This window comes from Cygnus atratus, chromosome 26 (genome assembly GCF_013377495.2).
Source record: "Cygnus atratus isolate AKBS03 ecotype Queensland, Australia chromosome 26, CAtr_DNAZoo_HiC_assembly, whole genome shotgun sequence".
Taxonomy (NCBI): domain Eukaryota; kingdom Metazoa; phylum Chordata; class Aves; order Anseriformes; family Anatidae; genus Cygnus; species Cygnus atratus.
Window position 1 is genome coordinate 4,386,811 of NC_066387.1, and position 20,608 is coordinate 4,407,418.

The window sequence follows — 20,608 nt, forward strand, 5'->3', positions numbered from 1 at the left end:
CCTCGTGTCGGAGGAGGGCTGTGGCTTGGTGCTTCCAGCTCTGGTCGCGTATCTGAAAGCTTCAGGCAAAACGCTGATTGTTTGCCGTTTGCTGTAATGGAGAAATGGTGGCTTCTCCCAAAGGCAGGGGTAGAAATAAATGATGGACTTGATTTTGTGATATATTTGGGCCTCACGTTCTATAAATAGGTTCAATTATCGATATGCTTTGTCAAGTGCCTTCTGAGTGGCTGGAAAGCAGCTCCATAAGCGTCTGGGCCGCTGTGCGTAACCGCCTGCGGTCCTGCGGTGTGGCGTGGGCCTGTTGCTTGCAGTGCAGCAGGGATTAGGAAGAACTCTGTGCTGAAACCTCGAGGAAAAAATATTGCTAGGAAAAATGGTGCGCCTTTGTGCTTCTATAAATTGGGTGAACCCAATAACTTCAGGCTCCTGCGCTACTGAAATTGAAAACTGAGCAAAAGCAGCTGCTTTAAAGGCTTTCCAGCTTACTTGAAGGAACAAAGCATTAGGTTATTGTCTGAGTAGTTTTAATCTCATGTGACTACTTTTACTAATGCTCTCCCTTGTTCTCCTCAGGTCTGGCACCAAAGAAAGCAGCCATCACTGAGGTGAGATGCTCTTGAAAATCTTGTGCTGAGAAATGAGAACACAGAGCTCTTGAGAATGCCTCCGCGTGACTTTTTTGAACAAGGCCAGGTTTTAAAATACATTTAAATTTACTGAAAATTTGATATTGATAAGGTTATTTGGGAGACAGAAAATTAATGGCAGCTCTCTGGTGTCTGTGTGTTGGTGTGACCACAGCCACAGAGAAATGGGAAGGGATTTTGCCCTCCCTGTAGCCGGTTTGGGCTGTGGCTCCATGATGTCTGCATGTGAGTGGCTGGATCTGGCTGGGGACACTTCTTCTGTACCAGCACCTGGAGCTCCTCCTGTCTCCAGGTGGAGACTCCGCGTCTTGGGCACCTCCAGGGCTCTGTGTTGGGTCTCATCCCCTTCTGGGAGGGGGCAAGGTGGCTGTAAAATAGGGAGCTCCAAGACAGGAGTATCTTGAGGGACTGATCTGCACGTAATCCAGGTCTCAGGTTGCTGAATCACCGGTACCTTCTGGAGCAAAACTCTTCACAGTTGGCAGCAGGGAATCTGGTGGGAGGATCTGTGCCTGAAAGCTGTTCCCTGAAGCCCACACTTGTGGTTTAGGGCACCGTGTTCAAATGGTTTTTGTTTTATCTGATTTTCTGACATACCCCTTCATATTTCTCACCTGAGATGCTGAACGCTAGTAGATGTGAATAGAAAACTCTTCCCATAAGCTGCCAGAAATGTGGCACTTAATTCTTTTTGACTCCCCAGAAATATGCGTAGTAGAAAACTCAAACCCTGTAAAAGTTAATTGCTTTTTTCAACACGCAAATAGCCCCCTTTTCTCTTGCCCTGGAAACGCAGGACAAGTAGAGCGAGGGACTGTGGAAGAGACTTTAGTTGCTGATTTTCATACAGAGGTGGTCTTCTAACCAATGCCCGCCTCTGTTAATTCTTTGAGGATGGTGATGAGCCACGAGGAGAGGTAGGACAGTGCAGCTTGGGCTTGCGTGTAATAGGATGCAGCTCCTTGGTTCGAAGCTGCAAGGAAATCTTTGCTGCTGATCACACCTCTTTGGAGGAGTGTTTGGATGTGAGCTTGGCTGTGCTAAATGTTTAAAACAGAGTAGGAAGTGAGGTTCTGAAGGAGAAATCAGACTGCCCCTTAGTTCCAGAAGTACAGGCAGCCTGACCAGAAATAGCTGCAAGCTCCTGATTAGAAGATAAAACACAAAGAGCTTCTGTAGTCTGAACAAAATTATACGCTGTCTGCCATAGACATCAGTTCTGAGAGATGACTGTGTGCGGCGCTTAGAGAGAGAGTGATATAATGTTGTCACTTGGGAAATGACCTTGGGTCTCGCTGCACACTGCTTAAAGTGCATCCAAGGCCTGGCTGTTCTGTAATGTAACAAAACCCCAAAAGTCTCTGGTGCTCGCCGACCATCGCAGCTATCTGATGGGCTCTGCAGTGCTGGGGCAGCGGGCAGCAGGCGGGACACTGCCCCGTGGCACAGCATACAAGTCCCAGCCCTGGGGCTGCATGAGGAGCTGTGTCCAGCTTCACCAAACGTGGTCACATCTGGTGGTTAAAAGGGTACAGCTGTCATCTGCTCCCTTCTGGATCAGCAAAAAAGGCCTGGATGGACTCAGAAGTAGAGAAGGAGATGGGGTAGGAGTAGATTTGTTCTCCCTCTGAAGTGCTGGCACCCCTACAGTGTTTCTAGAGACTCTGCAAAACTTCAGGAAGAGCTGTTTTTGCAGTTCACCCTGTGTGGGCTTGTCCTTTGAACTGTTAACAAATGAGATCTTGCTTAAATGGATTATCTCCGTGTGAACACAGGAGTGGGGTTGCGTTATCCATGTTATCCTTCTTTTATTTCTCAAGTCAAGTGTGAGGCGTTGGTACGAAACCTGAGGGCATGGGATTTTTAAAAATAAGCTTCTCGCAGTTTGATTTAATACATCCCTATTTTTAATCGATGAGAAACCAAAGTCAAGCAACTGGGGAATCCTGGCAGCTGGGAGGCAACGCTGACCTTTCCTGGCTCAGGATCTTTGCCGAGGCTCTGCCCCATTAGTACTGAGGGTGTCGGATGGAGTGGCTGGGTACTCTCACCCCTCCTGTCTTGAAGGATGAATAAATAATTCAGACAGCCTTGTTAAAAGCTTGCCAGTGCCAATTACACCTGTTTGCAGGCTTTTCCACAGTGGTAGCGATCACTCCATCCTTTATGATGGTGGTGATGTGGTCCAGCCTGTGCTGTTCTGCCTGTTCGTGTCAGCCAGGTCAGCTGCTCTGCTGGGAAGTCACTGTGCCCTTTCGTTGCAGGGACCATCGCTTCCAGGACAGCCTGGCCAAGGAAAGAAGATAGGTCATCGAGGCGTTGATGCGTCTGGTGAAACCACTTACAAAAAGGTTTGGTTTTGGGGTGTGGGAGGGCGGTAGCTATGTCAGTGGTAGGCTGAGAAGTTGGGGCCAGGAGTAGAAATGGCACAGCTGAGCTTTCCTGGTTTAGTTTGTTAATAGCTACCAATCTGATTTCGGTTTTATGCAGCACCCTTGTACCGTGTAGTCTTGTGAACTACAGACCTTCTGAATCCATCTATTCAGAAGTCAATTGAACTTGTTTAGCAGTGTATGCTGCTCAGGATGACCCAATGGAAGTTATAGACATGGCAGTATTGTAATACAGGGAATATTTTTGTTCTAATCTGCTGGGAAATGCTCACTGACAGCTCTTTCCTTTCTGCCAGACCACTTCATCCACTCTGAAGGGGGCCATCCAGCTAGGGATTGGATATACTGTCGGCAATCTGAGCTCCAAGCCGGAGAGAGATGTCCTGATGCAGGACTTCTACGTGGTGGAGAGCATTTTTTTCCCAAGGTAAAGGAGACAGGGAAACAAAATGAACAGATGAGTTATTTCTTTTCCTCTCACTGATTTTTCAAGAGAGCTTCCATCTGTCTTTAGATCACAGAGATGGATGCTCTGAATGTTTTAAATATGCATCTATTTCATACAAACATAGCAGTGGGAAGTGTTAGATTCCGCACAACACTGACTTGCAAGGAAGCACAATGTAAGGTACAGTGCTGTATGGCTGGGTTTGTTAGTCTTGCTGTGTGCTATTCTTTCTACCTGCCTGTAGAATTTTTACCTCAAACACGGTATAATTTCAAGGGGGAAGCTCATTCTGGGAGCTCTTTAACTCTCTTTAACAAATCTCATGAAAGCTATGTTCTCTGTCTAAATGCATTCAGCTTGACAAGCGGCTGTTCCTTGCATTCTTTGGAAATAGGTTTTGGCAGATAATTTAAAACCCAACTTTCCTGTTGTTCTGCCACAGAAGAAAGGTGTTTTGTTTTGGGTGGCGTTTTTTTTTTTCTCATTCCTAAGAGGTCTTTTTGCAAGGCTCAATTTAATACACAGCAGCCTTGATGTGGCTGTACCTATCTGTCGAATGGTAATACAAAGGCTCGCTCATCTGTAATGTCTGTTTTGTGCAGTGAAGGAAGTAATCTTACCCCGGCTCACCATTACGCTGACTTCAGGTTCAAAACCTATGCACCAGTGGCTTTTCGGTACTTCCGAGAACTCTTTGGGATTCGTCCAGATGATTATTTGGTATGGATATATTTTGCTGTCTTCCCTATTTTATTTGAGATGATCTGGAGCAGTATAGTAAATCTGCCCCTAAATCAAGGCTATCAGCTCATCTTGTCTAAAAGGGACAGAGAAGAGCCAAGGAATCTCTCTGATCCCAGCAAGGAGTGGGAACAAGCTGTGGCTTTAGGGGGTTCCATTTTTGGAGGAGATCCAGTGACCGTCCCAGTAAGAGCAGCACAACTCAGCCAAAACCTTCGTTTGCTCAGAGGTAGCTGTTAGCTCACACTGGAGGGAAAGGAAATGATCTGCTTGAAGTGTGTGCTGCTAAGCTGTGTTATGGGGTTCCCTCTCTGTTGCTGGTGGTGACAATAACTTGCTGTGTTTACAAGCAAGAGGGGTTTGTGTTCAGCTGGGTGCAACCCTGTAATGTCCCCTGGGGCTCTGAGGACAAAGACGGGAATTTGTCCTTGTGTACTCACTTGGGAACTATGTGAATGTAGTTATGTTAATCATCTTATGGAGACGGAATAAAACACAGCTTGTTCTTGTGCTCAGAAAGCTCCTTGGAGCTGTTTTTTAAACCATCTAGTAATACAAGCTGGTGGGGCTTGGAGTGCACTGGGGTTGAATTTGGTCCCCTTGCATGTTTGTGACACCCTGCTCTTTAAACAGGACACTTGTTGAACTGGGAAGCAGAGCACATTCAAATAAGCGCACGCCCTCCCCCTTCTGATAGCCATTTTTTTCTGACTTCAGCAGTAGGCAGGGGTAAACCATAGCTGAAAACATACAAGAAACAAGTCTGTGCCATTGCACGGCTCGACAGTAACAGCGCTCCCCATCTGTGCCATCTGAGATAATGCTGGCTGATTTGATGAGTGGCTCAAAAGCTGGGTGAGGCAAAGAGCCTGCCTCAGTTGCAAAGGTCACAGCTCTGATTTGTTGCTTCTGTTTCCCCTGATTCTCTCTTGCCTGCCACAGCAGCAAATGCCTTTAATTATGCATGAGATAATTAACTTGATAAAGTCTTGGATCATTAATCTGCGCAGTGCTGAAAGCTGTTTTCAGTGTGTAATGATGAGCATTTAATTCATTGCTCTGATTATGGCCCTTACATACCCCTACCTTCCTCTCCCCATCTTACCTCTTGCTGTGGCAGCTCTGACATGAGCTGCCCTGAACCTGCTCAGCCTACGCAGATACCCTGGGGTTGGTCCCTCGCTGCAAAGTGCACGTCCACACTTTCTATTTTTTTTGCAACTGCTAGGCATGTCCTCAGTTGAGGACCTGCTGTTTGCATCCTGATATCTAGCAATGTCCTCCCGATGCAGTACCCCCTGCTGTTCTTAGCACTGATCCCTCTCTTCTTGTTTGGACACCTGGTCTCATCCTTTTCATGTGTTTCCAACAGATTGGGGGTGAGATGTGGCTGTAAAACACATCTGTAGCAGGGGAGCATGAGGGCAGAGGAGGCTGCTGAGAGCAGCCAGTGCATCGCGTTCCCTCCAGCACGGAGATATGCGGTGCCCTGAGCAGACTGTCATGTCTCTTAAAATCCTATCTTTCTGTCTGCGCTTGCAGTAATGTGTTGAAAGAAGCCTAAATGTGGTACACACGTACATGCACAATGGGAAAAGATAAGATGTCATTATGAAGCCTGGATGTTACTGAAAGCAGAAGATTAGCTTGATTCTGAACAGTTGGGATGCTCTGAACTGTAATCTCACTCTCTAATTGTAAATTGTCCATCAGCTTCGCTGCTTAGACCTAGCCTATAATGAAAATAATTCCCTTTAAAGCTTTGCTACCCCTTAATCTCACAGCGAGGCAGTGTGCTAGGGAAAGCCCTCAAGGGCCTAGAGCTCAGTGTGCAATGAGCTGGGGCTAAAAACGTCATCTTTTTTTTTTTTCCCTTTTCCTCCCTAGTATTCATTATGTAACGAGCCTCTGATAGAGCTGTCAAACCCTGGTGCCAGTGGCTCTCTCTTCTATGTCACCAGCGATGATGAATTCATCATAAAAACTGTGATGCACAAGGAAGCTGAATTCCTCCAGAAGCTCCTTCCTGGCTACTACATGGTGGGTATCACCCAGCTCCTTGGACCTGCATTTGTAGTGGCAGCTTTTTTCTCCCGGGTGCTGCACAGGGCACGTCACCTACCCCAGTTTCTTGAGGCCTGCCCACCCTGTGCCACCGACAGCATCAAAAGTCACAAAAGCCGGTCCCAGAAGCACAAATCCTGCCAATTATTTGCAAGCTCTGTAGGTAAATTGGGGGGGGGGGGGGGAGGTGATTGTGGGCTTGTCGACAGGTTTTGGCCTGAAAATGGTTTCCCAGACGTGTAAGGGTGCCCTTTTCCCAGCACTAGCTCTTTCTTCTTTGCTTGGCACCGTGCCTCTGCCTCTGCCTGGCTTTGAGGATGGTCGTTGACTGCAGTAATGCAACCATCTTGGTTTTATGGGGGTAACCACTGCTGCCCCAGGTATGTCCCACACGTGCTGTTGAACAGTTACTCCGAAGGCAGCTGTCAGTCGTCGTGGCTCCCGCTGGCTGCGGTACCAAGCTCAGGAATCCTGCAGCACCCAGAGAGGCTTATAAACCAGGAGCTGCCTCCCTGCATAACTGTGCTGAAGGATCCAGCTTGATACCTAAGAGCACTGAAATTCCCTGAGGAGCACCCAGGGATTTGTTTGCCATGGAGGTGCCGAGGAGGAGGTCGTGTTTATGGCAGGTGATGTTAATGCTGCCCCATCTGTGTGCATGTTGCAGTGGGTTTGATTTGTGCGTTCATACACTCTTCTTTCTGAAAAGACTTGTCTCGCTCTGCGCTTTGGGGCAAACTTGCTAGAACGATGCAGGGTCTGGGTTGTTGTGTGTATCTGGCAGCCAGTTGCTTGATTTTGGAAGTGGCAGTGAAGTTCCTGGAGAGGATGAGCGTTTTTGGAAAGCATTGCTGTTGTCTAATGTACAAAATAAATGGCAATGGAGCTGCATTGTGGTCCTGAGTTCTGCAGTTGTCCTGGCTAGCAACCAGGTTAAAGAATTACACTGAGGTACCTGTCTGTGCGGAGGGACATGCTGCTTGTAGCATTCACACGTCTGTGGTTACTGTGGTGCTAACACACGATCTCTCCGCTGTTCTTGGGAAACCCGTCCAGTGTGAAAGGACTGGATGGAAAAGGAAGCAGAGGGGTCTTACCTGAGTTACTTTAAAGCTGGGCAAGTGCTGTTTGCATTCGGTCTCGGCTCCTTCTGTTGCTTTTAGCTTGCTCTGTGCTGAACAACACACTCACAAGGAGGGCTTGCTTGTGAGTCCAGCTAGGTGAGATGAGATGTGGGGCGTGAAATTGTAATGCAGTTGTGCTTCTTCCATCTGTCAGAGAATCTGTCAGGCCCGTCCTTCCCTTCACAGCATGCAGAGATGTTCTGTTTCCTTCCCAAATTTCTTCCCAAAGCTGAACAAGCAGTTCGTGTCTGTCATGTCGTTCCTAATAATGCAGCTGCCTAAAAAAAAGGACATGATAGCAGAGCAGGATATCCGTGCTCTCTGGCCAACTGTGTTTTTATAAAGCAACTTTCCAGAAGGAGGAGGAAATTGATGTTGTTTTGTTTAAAATTTAAAAAAAGTACTGTGTCCCTGGTTTATTCTGGGCCAGAGAACGGCTCTTGGTTTCTGACACTTCTGAAGAGATGAAGATAGCTGTTATTTTTAAACCTGAAGTTCCCACTTATTTATGTTTTTCTCTTCCAGTTTGGTTTCCCTTTTTTAGCTGCTGTTGGTGGGGAAAGCAGGGAATTTCCGGACTTGGTTATTTGCCCAGAGAGAGATGAACATCTCATTCCCTGTATTCAAGGCAGAGTGGTATTTTCAGGTCCTAAAGCCACTGAAACACAAGTGTTTGTCAGATGTGTGCAGTAAGCTCTGATGTAAAGTTCAGAAAATCTCTAGGTGAAGAACCCCTAGTCTGTCTGCTCCAAGATCCACTAATGTGCTCTGTGTTGAAAACAGCAGGAATCTTCTTCAAAATGACCTCCGCTGATGCTTTTTCCAACCCCATTTCAGAACCTGAACCAGAATCCACGGACGCTGCTGCCAAAGTTTTATGGACTGTACTGCGTGCAATCAGGGGGCAAAAATATCCGCGTGGTTGTGATGAACAACATTCTGCCTCGTGTGGTGAAAATGCACCTGAAATTTGACCTGAAAGGCTCAACCTATAAGCGCCGGGCATCCAAGAAGGAAAAAGAAAAGTCCAGCCCCACATACAAAGACCTAGACTTCATACAAGACATGCCTGAGGGCCTGATGTTGGATGCAGACACCTTCAGTGCGTTGGTGAAGACATTGCAGCGAGACTGTCTGGTAAGGAGGGGGCAGTTTGGGGAGCAGATTAACAAAGCCTGTGGCTCTCAGGCATGAGGAAAAGCATATGACTGAGAACCTTACTAATCTGCTAACCCCAAAGCAGGATAAGTCCTCTGCTGCTCTTTACCCTGAAAGCAAAGCAGTGGAGTTGGATCTTGTGACAGTCTCCAAGGACTAAGACTGTGTCCCTCTGCCTGATGCCTAAAACTGCAGCATTCTTGCCACTTGTAGCTGGGCTGTTGGGAATAAATACATTTTTCTTATGCAATGTGCAACAGATACCTGGTACAACAATGTTACTTGTGTGCCCTCAGCCCTTTGGGTTGTGGAAATTCTATGCAGACAAGTTCAGAGATGACTATTGGGTCAGAAACATTCAAGCTCTGGCAACGGGGTTCTTATCATAAACGTGGACGGGCTGTTCCATGCTTTGGGGTCTGTGCTTTGTTTGAACTGCTGGCCTGATGTTTTGTCTTTATTCTTATACTCAATACTAATTTGTAGGTGTTGGAAAGTTTTAAAATCATGGACTACAGCCTCCTGCTCGGGGTTCATAACATAGACCAGCAAGAACGGGAGCGGCAGTCCGAGGGAGCCCACAGCACGTCGGATGAGAAGCGCCCCGTGGGGCAGAAGGCACTTTACTCCACGGCCATGGAGTCCATCCAGGGGGGGGCTGCCCGGGGGGAGTCCATAGACACAGACGACACGTAGGTGAAAACCTGGTCCTCTTGTGCTGCTGCAGGGGCGGAGGTGGAGGCAGGAGCAGGAAACCCCTAACTGAGGCCCTTGTGGGCTATATGGGCATCTCTCCTGGGTTTATGGCCCTGCTGCCTTAAGCCATCCCAGCGTGGTTAGCAAGCAGCCTCTGCTCAGCACACGGGCAAGTGCTGGAGTAACTGGTGGAGCTGCGTGCCGGGGGTTTGCCCAGTCCATGGCTCTCGGGCAGCTGGTGGCTCTTGTGGCTGTCTCTCTGGCTCTGTGGACAGGCTTGCTAACAAATGCTGGAGTTTGCTGTGTTTGCTGCCAGTGGCCGTGGCGTGTGAAACCAGCTGCTCCGGTTCTGATGGAGTCACAGTGGAGCCAGGAAATACTTCGGCATTTCAAAGAGCATCCTTAATTGCAGTGGCCTGCCTGCTACCTGCATGCTTTCGTTGTGTGCTCGCGCTGGTGGTGCTACACCTTTGACTGATATTAGTGGGGATGGCGCTGGGAATACGTTCATCCTTAAAGATCTGCTGCCCTAACAGGCAGGCAGTTCATGCTGTCTTGGGTCCCCAGAATAAAATATTCTCTAGCTAAGAAAAAAACATGGTGCTTTCTGGCCCAGGTAGAGCTGTTGTCATGCGACACAGATCCTGTGCTGATATTTGGTGATCTGAGCAGCCAGTAGCTCTGGGGACATCTTGTGTGAAATGCTCTGGGTCAGTAGGTGACTTGCTGACAAAGGGACCGTGCAGGTTTTGTGTTGTCTGACCACCACATCGCAGAGTCCTGTTTCCAGTGCTGCCGCCTGCCCTTCCACAGGTCTCGCTCGGGGTGTTACAGCTCTTGGTTTTAAGGCTGTGCTCATTGGGGTTTTGTCTTACCTGCAGGATGGGAGGAATCCCAGCAGTGAATGGCAAAGGAGAGCGTCTCCTGCTCCACGTAGGAATAATAGATATTCTTCAGTCATACAGGCAGGTATCTCTGCAGTCATCTATCCCCTAAGTGTGTTAACATCTATTTTAATGCTGAATGAAAGCAGGAAGATTTTCCTCTCCTGAAGAGTTTGATAATGAGTAGGCAAGCTACCTAAAGCTGTCTGTCGATGCACGTTGGGGGCTGTGGATTTTGTTCTTGTCCTTAAAAGAGCTGGTGACACAGAGCCATTTTTTAAAGGTATAATGAGAGTAAGGTAAGGTAAATGCTCATAAAGAAGTTCCCTGTCTCAGTGCCTGGAACGGACAGCATATATCCAGGGGTGGAGGGTGATTTTCTGCCCCTCTTACAGCCCCACGCCTCCTTCCCTGGAGGGTTTCCAGGCAGTCCTGACCCAACTGCCGAGATGCCAGTGTGCTCAGCTGACCTCTTGGCTGGAGGAAAGCTACTCTCCAGACGAAGATGTCATTAGCAGCTCAGCGATCTCTGTTGTGCAGGGTACAAAAGGTGTCTTAGACATGGAGTACATGCTTGCGGCTGATTCTTTCTTTCTCTCTGCTTCTCCCCTTAAATTAGGTTCATCAAGAAGCTGGAACATACCTGGAAGGCCCTTGTCCATGATGGGGTGAGTGTCTGTACAGAGGCAGGAGTTGTCCAGGTCTCAGCAGGGTTACTGCTTCGGCTTCATTTATGCTACTTGGTGCCAATTACCTCGCTATTTATAGCGCCTGAACTGGTACAGTTGAAGCTGATGAAAGGAATAGTTCTTGCCTCTTAAGCCTCCACAGTGGTGTAGTACCACTTATTCCCAATCAGGTTTTCTTGCTCACTCCACCTCCTCTTGCTTAGCTGTCATGCTACCAGCTTTCCTCCTCTGCTCCCATCTGTCATTTTCCTCCTCCCCACAATACCAGGAGCTGTATGCACAAGGCATGTGCTGTCGTGTATGGGTTGAGGAGCCCTGCGTTTGCTCTTCGGTGACTGACTGCGGTTTCACTTCAGTAAGCTGTCTGCTAATAAATCCCTTTCAGTGTTTCCTTGCTGTCGTGTCCCTAGCAGCAGCCAGATGCGTGTTTACAAAAGAGCAATCTCAGCTGTGAAAAACTCTTTTTCAGCATTGCATATCCTACCTTCCCTTAAAATACAAGGCAAAGGAATTGTGTAGATGCTAAGTCATAGGAGCACAGTTGAACATGGGAAGCAGAGACAGCTCAGTTTTACTATTTAAAACAAAAAGTGCAAAATATTGGAAATGTATGGGGACCCCTGGCTGAATTTTGGTGTCCATGTCATTTGCAATTATACCCAGGTGTGCTTTGAATGTCAACCAGCAAAGCCAGAAGAAATTCCATATATGTAATCAGGTCAATATTTGAAAAATCCAGAAAGTCTATAAAGAAATAAAATCACCAAAATCCATTATAAAATTACAGTGAGAATGTAATCAAATGCAATCAAATCAAAGGCAACGCTTCAGGCTTATTTATAGCATTAATCAGATCATTTCAGTTAAGCCTTTCCATTTTAAGGATCTATGAGTGCTAAATGTTGGAATAAAAAAGCTTGCATTGGCTGTTATAGAAATTCTGCCTTGAGGGGTAATTTTAAAATGAAACAATTGCTTCTTGCCTTTGTAGGACACAGTGTCAGTACACAGACCCAGCTTTTATGCAGAGAGATTCTTCAAATTCATGACCAACACGGTGTTTCGAAAAAATTCCTGTAAGTACATGGCCCAGGAACTGCTGTCCTTGTGATACGGGAGAGTCAGAGCCTTATCTCCATCCTGCTGCTCGTGTCCACATGGAGAGTTTCTGGGCAGGAATCTGAGCAGGCTTTTCTGCTGTAATAGGAAGCAAAGCTGGGGAGCTGCAGAGCCCTCGGGTGTCATGGCTTTCTGTGGCCTGCCAAACTCCTGCCCAGGAGCTCTCCATGCAGTGTGTCGGAGGGCAAAGGCCTATGAATGGCAGGGTGCCTTTGGTGTTGGTGGTGGTAGTTTCATCTTCTCTTTCACTCTTCTCATCCAGCTCTGAAGTCATCGCCCTCAAAGAAAGGGCGTAGTGCCTTGCTAGCTGTCAAGATGCCTGGTCCAACAGCTGCGTTCTCAGCTAGCCAGCTCCCCTCTGAAAAGGACGAAACCCAGTACGATCTCCGTGCAGCCAGGAGTTACCCCACCCTTGATGATGAAGGTAGTAGTCTGTGGCTGATGGCTGTGTGATTACCCTCTTCTTCCTAGCAGTTCCTTAGGATGCTCCTCACTTCTCGTTGTGTTCCCCACTGTGCACCAAACGCATCTTCCTTGATGGATAGTTCTTCATTCCCTGTCTTGCTGTGCTTTGCAGGTACTAAACTTAACCAGGACAGGGGAGAAGGTAAGAGGATACTGTTTTGTCACAGTGCTAGCAGTTAGTTGATTGGGAAGCAACATCTCTGTGTTGAAGAAGACCAAATCCTTTCTTTGCAGCACTGTATGGTTCTGCAGTAAAAATGGTCACTTGCATCACTGCTGCAAGGCAGCCACTTCCACCTGGCACCAGTGGTCGCAGCCCAAAAGCAATCAGTTGAGTTTTCCACCTGTAGGAAAAGGGGACTGTGCACTGCAGGACTTCAGTGTCAGTGTTTGAATGGGGCAAGATCTTGCATTTGGGGGAGAAAAGGAAAAAGGTAAATGGGTCTGGTTCTTTGCCCTTTTCATCACTTCCATCTGGGCTGGATTTACAGACAAGTGGTGAAAGGCAGGCTTCTTGAGTACATAAGTGTTAGTCCATGCAAAGCAGTGAGCACTCGATTCATCTCTTAATTCACTTGGATATTTATCTCTGGCAATCCAAGCCTTTAATCCAGCTTTGGTTACCAGTGAGATATCTTCATTGGCATTACATTTTCTGTAGTGTGTATCTGTCATGCTGGAATGGTGCTTACTGGCTCTCTCTAGAGGATGCTTTGGGATAAGCCGTTGCTCTCATGAACCAGCTAAACTTGCCTGCTTGAGCCTTCAAGCGGCCAGTCCCAGTGAGGGTGTGCAGGTAGAACAGCCTCACACTGGGATGGTGTAGATAAGGGGTTGATGTTTGACCTCCTCTTTTTCTTCCTACATCTCTCCTGTCCTCCGCTGTGGGCCAGCAGGCAGGCCAGACCTGCTCCCCTGCACACCTCCTTCCTTTGAAGAAGCTACCACGGCCTCCATAGCCACAACACTCTCTTCAACATCTCTCTCTGTTCCTGAGCGATCCCCCTCGGAGACATCTGAGCAGCCCAGGTACAGGTGAGGACAGTGCCCATCCCCTGCTCCCACTGGTGTCAAGTGGCTGCCGTTCCTCTTTGTGCTGCAGTTCTCGGTTGGCTGCCCTATGCTCTGGAATGCTAATGACCAGTTTTAATTAAATCTCTCCTGGGAGCAAGCAGACACAGCTTTGATGGGATTAATTATTGCTGGGAGAAGTGTCAGCTGTTAAGTAGAACATCTCCCTTATGGGGCAGGGAGTTAGATTTGGGGGCAGTGTAGGATTTCTGTCTTCAATCCCTCCTCTAACTACTATCCTGGTTTCTTTCTGCAGGAGGCGCACACACTCCTCAGGGCAGGATGGCAGGTGAGAAAAGTGTCTTGTTTCTTGTTGCACTGCTGCACAGGGACCTCACGTTTGTCCCACCTCACTTTTGTCCTTGTGCAAAGGCCTCTTGGAGGGCTGAATGTGAATATTGGCAGCCCCACGACTTTGGAGTGGTCTTCTGCAGGATGATGAATTGCTTCCTGCAATCAGATGATCCCCATTTCTTGCACAGAATTTTCACTATAGCAGATCTCCCAGTGCTCTGCAAGGAATCTTTAATATTGTTATTTGGTGGGAAAGGGGACAACTTAATTTGGTTGAGTTGTCCAAACTTACCCCCTCAACCAGCACTTGAATCAATGAAAATGGTCCCTTATGCCCCCCCTCTCAGTAACCAAGCCTTAAAAGCAGCAAAAATCCTCCTTTGAGCATCTGCCTTGGTGAAGTGGACATGAATATAAGAGAGGGCTCTGACTTTGCAAGGTACTGAGCACATTCAGACCACCAGAGATGTAGCTTGGAGGCTGCATGTACTTCCAGTGTTCTCAGAAACTTGGGTGCTTTGAGGCTTTTTCTGGCCTGTGGTGATAGGTGGCTCAGAGCCAAGGGCAAGGTGGGACAAAACTCCCTGCTGCATAAGAGCGTCTGGATTTAAAATCTCACATCGTGTAATTGTCTTGCATACTTTTGCACCAGTAAAAATAACCCTGTTGCCTGTGTCAGTGGGACCTGAATGAGGACCCTAGACTTGCTGCTCACTCTGCCCTAGGTTTCTGGGACATCTTGTAAGTGTTGTAGATACAGATCTTGAAATGCGCATCAGAAACTCAGCCTTGGGATACGCCGTAGCCAGAGGAGCTGCTGGACAGACCGATGTCCTCTCTCTGTGCAGCCAATGTTTGGTGCCTCAGAGGAAGGCAAGGACTTGAGAAGATGGTTGTTTACAGCATCCCACAAACATCTCCCCTCGTTCCTGGTTTTTAGCGATTTGCTGAGTTTCACACCATGCAGCCTGTGGAAGAAATCCTTTTCCAGGGTATTTCTTAATGCATTTTGGGAAATTCCTGTCACTAGAGGGCAAGGGGCGAGTTGTTATTGATTTGCAGCACCCATCCAAGTGGCAGGGGTCTGTAAGGCATTTCACCTCCTGCAGAATCCATTGTCTGAAATTGCTGAATATTGGAGACTTAAACTCAGGCACCTGTGACAAGATCCACTTTGCAAAATGCAGTGACTTCACCTGAATTACTCCAGGCTCCCTCGATACATCATGGAGGGACTCATTGCAGGATGTTACTGCTCGTCTGAAAATGGGTCAGGTGAATCATGTCCTAGAAGTGACTGTCCCCAGACTGGACAGGGAGCTTAATGACTTGGTCAGAGGTAGATCTCTTTGTCACAGACTCGCCACAACTACAGCCATCTCATATAGTGGGACCCTCTTTGTTTTTTTTTGTTGGTTTTTTTTTGTGTTTTTTTTTTTTTTTGCCTAATTTCTCCATTTCTTGTGATGGTATCTACATCCTTTCTAGGGGAACAGGGACCTTTGTGTGTATGCGCAAAAACAAAGTTATTAAAGCATGAATCTCTGGGAATTTACATTCCTGAGTTGAAATGAAAAAGCCCTTCTCCAATTTGTTTGAGCCTGGAATGTGGCAAGCCTCTGATTACCCTAAGATGCTGGGGAATTCCCTCTGGGTTTGTGAAATCCACCCCTACAGCAGCACCCAGCCAGACGGAGTGCTGCTGGCTGCAGCTCTCGGCCGAGCACCGGCCAGGGATGGAGCAGAGCTGGCCAGGGCTCCTCGTAGACCTGAAGCTCCTCCCTGCCCCAGACCGTGCCCTTGGCTTGGCAAACACCAGCTTCTCCTTCCCAGGAGGGCTATAGAGCCAGCCCTGCTAACACAAGCAATTACTTTAATAGCATGAGGTATTAAATTGAAGACTGTCACAAACTGCTCCTGAGCGTGCAGATAAATAGGATGTTAACCTCGGAGCAAGCCAGAGCAGCTTCAGTGCGCCGGGAGCCTCAGAAGAGGTTGGAGGCTTTGCCCCTTGTGCAGTTGATGGATAACTCTGGGCACAGGTTTTCCCCAGAGGCCAATTTTCCTTTTTCCTCTGTATTCAGGTTGACATTGCCATCTTTTCTGCAACACTGGTTAGCTAATCCCTTTCCTCTTGTTCTCTTTTCCCACCTCTTTGGCTTTGAGCACTGCAATCTGACAGGACTGACTCTTTTGCCTGGGAGTTTTGGTTACCACAAGCCTCAGTGCTGGGAGGTCTGGCTGAGCCTTGCTCCTTGTGTCGTTGGTTCCCAGGTCACACGAGGAGGTGCGGGTTGAAGAGGAGCTTCAGCAGATCAGCGTAGAGCTGGAGCCCAAGTGTGATGTTGAGATCGTAGCTCCTGAAGAAGACGACAAAGAGTGAGTGTTCTGGAGCTTTCAGCAGCTGGGCAGAGCCCTGCCCGCTGCCTTTTGGTCTGTGGCTGCTTCTGCTGGAGGCTGGTTTTGTTGGGGCATCGACTTCCCTGGAGAGAGAGGCTCTCACACAGCTCGGTGAGACACTGCCAAGTGATGCTCCTTCTGACCTGACCTGATCTTTCTGGATGTTAAAGCAGATTATCCTCTTCAGCTTTTCTGCAATAAATCACCGAGTCTTCCTTGTTCCTTCTTTTCTGAGCACGCTGACTCGATGCTGTCATTTCTTCCCCCCTCCAGAGAGGCGGCTTCTTCAGCCTGTGCCATTGGAACATCCACGGCTACAATAGAGGTGGAGACAGCCAGCCAGGCCTCCGAACCAGCCAGCCAGGCCTCGGATGAAGATGATGTGCCAGTCACAGACATATACTTTGTAAGATACCTTTTCTGCCTGGCCTGTTAGGGGTGTGAGGGAAACGTTTGGACGAGGCTCTCTATTTTGGCAGTCAGGTGCACGGGGTAGTGTCTGCCCTTGTGTTGAGTGCCTTCAGATCTTAACACTGGACAGGTTTTGAATGCAGGGAACCAGACTAGCCCTTGGAGAACGGAGAGCAGCATCTAGTGGGGCTCAAACAGGTGATGCTGCTGCAGAGGTAGCCGTAGGTGTGCTGCTCTACTTCCAAGCAGGAGCGCTGAAGGGCTTATCTAGGCCAGCGTGTTCACTCTTGGGACAAGCCAAGGTGAACGCAGGTGCAGCAGGGGCTCCCTCAGCTGGAGCTGGAACACAAACGTGCCGTAGCTGCCCAGAGCCAGAGCAGAGGCGGTTGCACTGGGGCTGACCTCGGGCTCTGGTAAACTCTGGCTTTTCCTTTCCCTGCAGGCAGATGCAGTAGGTGATGCAGTGGAAATCTAGTACTGAGACAGGGAGTAAGTGAGGTGGTTGCTGGTTGGCAGCAGAGTGCCGTGGAGCTGGGGGCTGAATTCCTCAGCCAGCTTCTGCAATGTCTGAGCAGCTTCTGTAGACTGGAGAGGAGATTTTAGCAACATGTCCCTGCTTCGTGGATTCCCAGAGCAGAGCTGAGGGCCTGCCCCATGGCAGCTCTCCCCCGTGTCCTGGCACTGGAATCTTCTCATTAAAAAAGGTGCCCTGCTCTGCCTCGTTGCTGTCGGTTACACAGCAGTGGAGATGAGCTGTGCCCTGTGAACTCCTTCAGACTAACCTAAACATGGCAACGTTTGGCTTTCCCTGGGCTTGCGTGACTGCTGCAGAGCTGCTCACTCATTGCCGAGTCATTTGGAGGCTCGTGGGAGCTGCAGAAGGAATCAGCTCCATTTTAAAAGCTTGTCTGTTTGGGTTTTTATGCATGCTGTTCAAAATGCAAACAGCTCCCTCTAACACTGGCTGCTCTTTCTTTGCCTGTGGATGGCAGCTGTGTGCAAGCTGCTTGCAGATACTGCCGGTTCCGCTGGCAAGTGTCTCCTAGCAGGGGGCAGCTCCCCTCCCTCCGTGTTCGTGGGCACATGGACTCCCCCCAAACTTCCGAGGGGTTCCTCCCTGTCGAGAAGAAACCATTTGTGTGCAGTGTGTGCTCCCAGAGAGCGTGACTGACCGCCCATCAGCATTTCATACTTCATCTGAGTCCTTGAGTTTTGCCTTAAATGTGTGTCGTGTGCTGTGGAGCGTTTGTCACTGCTGGGATGAAGGGAAAAGGTGACCTGGGCTCCCACAGGCACTTTCCTTGGAAAACCACTCAAACCGGAGCTCAAGGGAGGCAGCGCCCAAGCGCAGCAGGGCTGGGACCACAGCTGCTCCCACAGCGGTGCGCCAGGAGCAGTGGTCGGAGGGTTGCTACGGACAGAGAACGATTTGTCAAGTCCCAGGGGGCTGTGGTCTGTTCTTTGGAAATCTGCTTCTGAAAGGAGAGCGCTTTATCCTCCTGCTCACTCTCAGGGGAATAAAGGCACAGAGACTGTCCCAGGCACGGGCACCGCTCTTCCCACGCACGGCTTCCCTGCCCGCTGATCCGTTCAGACCTGGAGTTGCACAACCCCTTGTTCTTTTGTTGTTGTTGTTTTTTTGTTTGTTGTTTTTTTTTTGTTTGGTTGTTGTTGTTTGGTTTGGTTTTTTTTTGCTTTCTCTTTCATCCTGTCCTTCACATCATCTTTTTTTTCCTCTGTTTCCTCTCTCACCTCACTTGCCCTGGGGCCATCCAGTTCACAGATGGGAGGTACTGGATTTACTCTCCCCGTCAGCGCAGACTTCGAACCACCTCGCTTTCCTCTGGGACTGTAAGTGAATGTGCTAGCACATAGGGGAGCAGAGCTGCAGCTTTGAAACTCTGGGTCCAGCAGCTCCTTTTTGCTTGGATGCTGTAGCTCTGTCCTCTGTGGCTGCTAGGAACCAGCTCAGTAGAAACTGGGGAGGCAGATCATAACTGCAGAAATGGATTTCTGTAGGATCTTACAGAAATGAAGGCTCTGCCCTGCTTTTCTGCAGGCTAAGGGCACAGCTCCTGGCATGGGATGGGCCACAGCATCACCCGGCCCTTGGACAAACCTGCAGGCACCAGATCTGTCTAGAAAGGTGAAGGCACCTGAGCATTTGTAGGTGACGTTAGGCACAGCTCCCTTGGCTCAGGAAGCCAGGCTGGGTTCCAAAGAGCCTGTTGAGATGCTCTGGAGCTGCTGTTAAGCCAGTTTTGACCTCTTAGGCCTGTGGCCAGTCTTATTTCTGGTGGCTGGGAGGCTGAGCACTCATAAAGCCAAAGGAGTTCTGAGTTACTGATGGATCAGGGATGGTTTCTGCTCTCAGCCCTTGCTGGCATCACTCATGGGCTCCCTCCTCACTGCAGGTTTTCTGTGAGCTGTGGGAGTTTCCCTTCCAAAAGGCGCAGTGAGGCAGTTCAGTGTTTAGGGGCTGCTCTGGGTTTTAGCATTCCCCTTCTCAGGGTCCGTGAGAGCTGCTGTCTTCCTCAGAGGGTAATGACAGCACTGTCAGGGCCTCAGCACAAGCGTTTGCATAGCGTGGTTGGCGCAGCACCTGCCGCCTTGGAGCCAGGCAGGGGAGAAGGCATCAGGCAGGGTGCACGGGGAAGCAGGGGCATGCTCCTGAGCTTGGATGGCACTGGGAAGTGCTGCACTGTGTGGGCAAACAGGCAGCCAGCTTCTCCCGGCGGCTTTTCATGCCCCCACGCTGGGTTCGGCTGGCCCAGCACCAGCAGGGTTAATCGCAAGCACCGGATGCTCCTACTTTTTATTTTTATTTTTTTTATCTCCCCGCTGGGTTTGCAGCTCCCTGCATGCATCTGGACTCCCAGAAGGCTCGAAAAGGGGCTGGCTGGAGCATGTGGTTCGGTCAGGATGGGTGAAAAACAGGATGTGGGGCAGACTTGGTGCAGCGTTGAGCGTTGCTGCGCCTTCAGCAGAGCCCTGCAAAAAGCTCCAGGCAAGGTTTTCTCTTCCTTCCTTCCTCCCAGCGGTCTCTGCTAATGCAGCTGCAATTACTGATGGGGTCCAGCATGCGGAGCCCAGTGCTTCAAAGCTCCTCTAGCTTCTTGTAGTTTCTTGCACATCATAGACTGTTGCACTTGGTTCCCAGGCCGGGAACCCTCCCCCCAGGCTTCTTTCAAGCATCCAGTTCCATTTCTCTTCCTCTGCAAGCCCAGGCTGGGTCATGGGGCCAGCTTCCTCCCCCTGATATGGGGGCACCTCTGGAGCCAGCAGAGCCACTTTGCAGCGAAGGTGGGTCCCCCAGGAATCACCAGCCCTTGAACCTGCCTGGATTTCTGTGCTGAGTCAGAAGCAGAAGCGTGTTTTGTCACATCGATGCCCAGAGCTGCGATAACTGGCTCCCACAACACACGTCCCCTTCCCCCACATTATTCCCAAGATCCAGTTGTGTTTTGCCTCCTTCGTTGTACCTGTTCTCATCACCCCCTCTGCTGTCTCCAAGGCTCTCAGTGGTAACTAACTGGTTCCTTTCTGTGCCCGCCATCCACCATGATCCAACCCACCCGTCTGCTGCCTTGCTTGGCCTGCAGGGAAGGGGGAAGAAGGCACAGCAAACCAGGTCCAGTTCCACTGTAAAAGCCCTCCTGGACACTCGAGATGCCAATTTGTAGCATGCCTGGGGCTCAGAAAATGGGGTTTGGGAGCTGAGAGTGGGTAGCAAGAACCAAGAGCTCTGTCCCTGCCCCTAGGTAAGTCACTTCCCGTGTCTCCTGGTTTCTCTGGGGTCAGGGTGATGCTGTGGCAGGGAGCTGAGGTTTCCCTGGCACTTCCAGAGCACTCAGATCTGTCCCTGCAAGAGGAGAGGTTGTCCCATGTCCCAGAAGGTGGGGAGCAGGTAGGTACTGAGGATGAGGAAGGCTCCTCTGCTGAGACCCAGCACTGAGCTCAGTTCTCTCCCTCCAGGCGGACAGCTGTTCTTACTGTATTGT

General features: G+C 49.3%; 1 protein-coding gene across 3 annotated transcripts in view; it reads left to right on the forward strand.

Moving 5' to 3' along the window:
* Nucleotides 1-20,608, forward strand: part of PIP5K1C (phosphatidylinositol-4-phosphate 5-kinase type 1 gamma) — a 43,314-nt gene that overhangs the window by 20,114 nt on the left and 2,592 nt on the right. Inside the window, exons 2-16 of one of the 3 annotated variants that reach the window (XM_035568115.2) lie at nt 577-608; nt 2,915-3,001; nt 3,340-3,470; nt 4,094-4,211; nt 6,120-6,272; nt 8,258-8,557; nt 9,065-9,270; nt 10,156-10,239; nt 10,778-10,826; nt 11,839-11,923; nt 12,229-12,390; nt 13,325-13,460; nt 13,759-13,791; nt 16,071-16,175; nt 16,470-16,602. In XM_035568115.2, the coding sequence (XP_035424008.1) occupies nt 577-608; nt 2,915-3,001; nt 3,340-3,470; nt 4,094-4,211; nt 6,120-6,272; nt 8,258-8,557; nt 9,065-9,270; nt 10,156-10,239; nt 10,778-10,826; nt 11,839-11,923; nt 12,229-12,390; nt 13,325-13,460; nt 13,759-13,791; nt 16,071-16,175; nt 16,470-16,602 (1,814 nt within the window). Of the gene's footprint in view, nt 1-576; nt 609-2,914; nt 3,002-3,339; nt 3,471-4,093; nt 4,212-6,119; nt 6,273-8,257; nt 8,558-9,064; nt 9,271-10,155; nt 10,240-10,777; nt 10,827-11,838; nt 11,924-12,228; nt 12,391-13,324; nt 13,467-13,758; nt 13,792-16,070; nt 16,176-16,469; nt 16,603-20,608 lie in introns of all 3 variants that reach the window. The other 2 variants (XM_035568113.2, XM_035568114.2) reach the window with 2 other exon arrangements.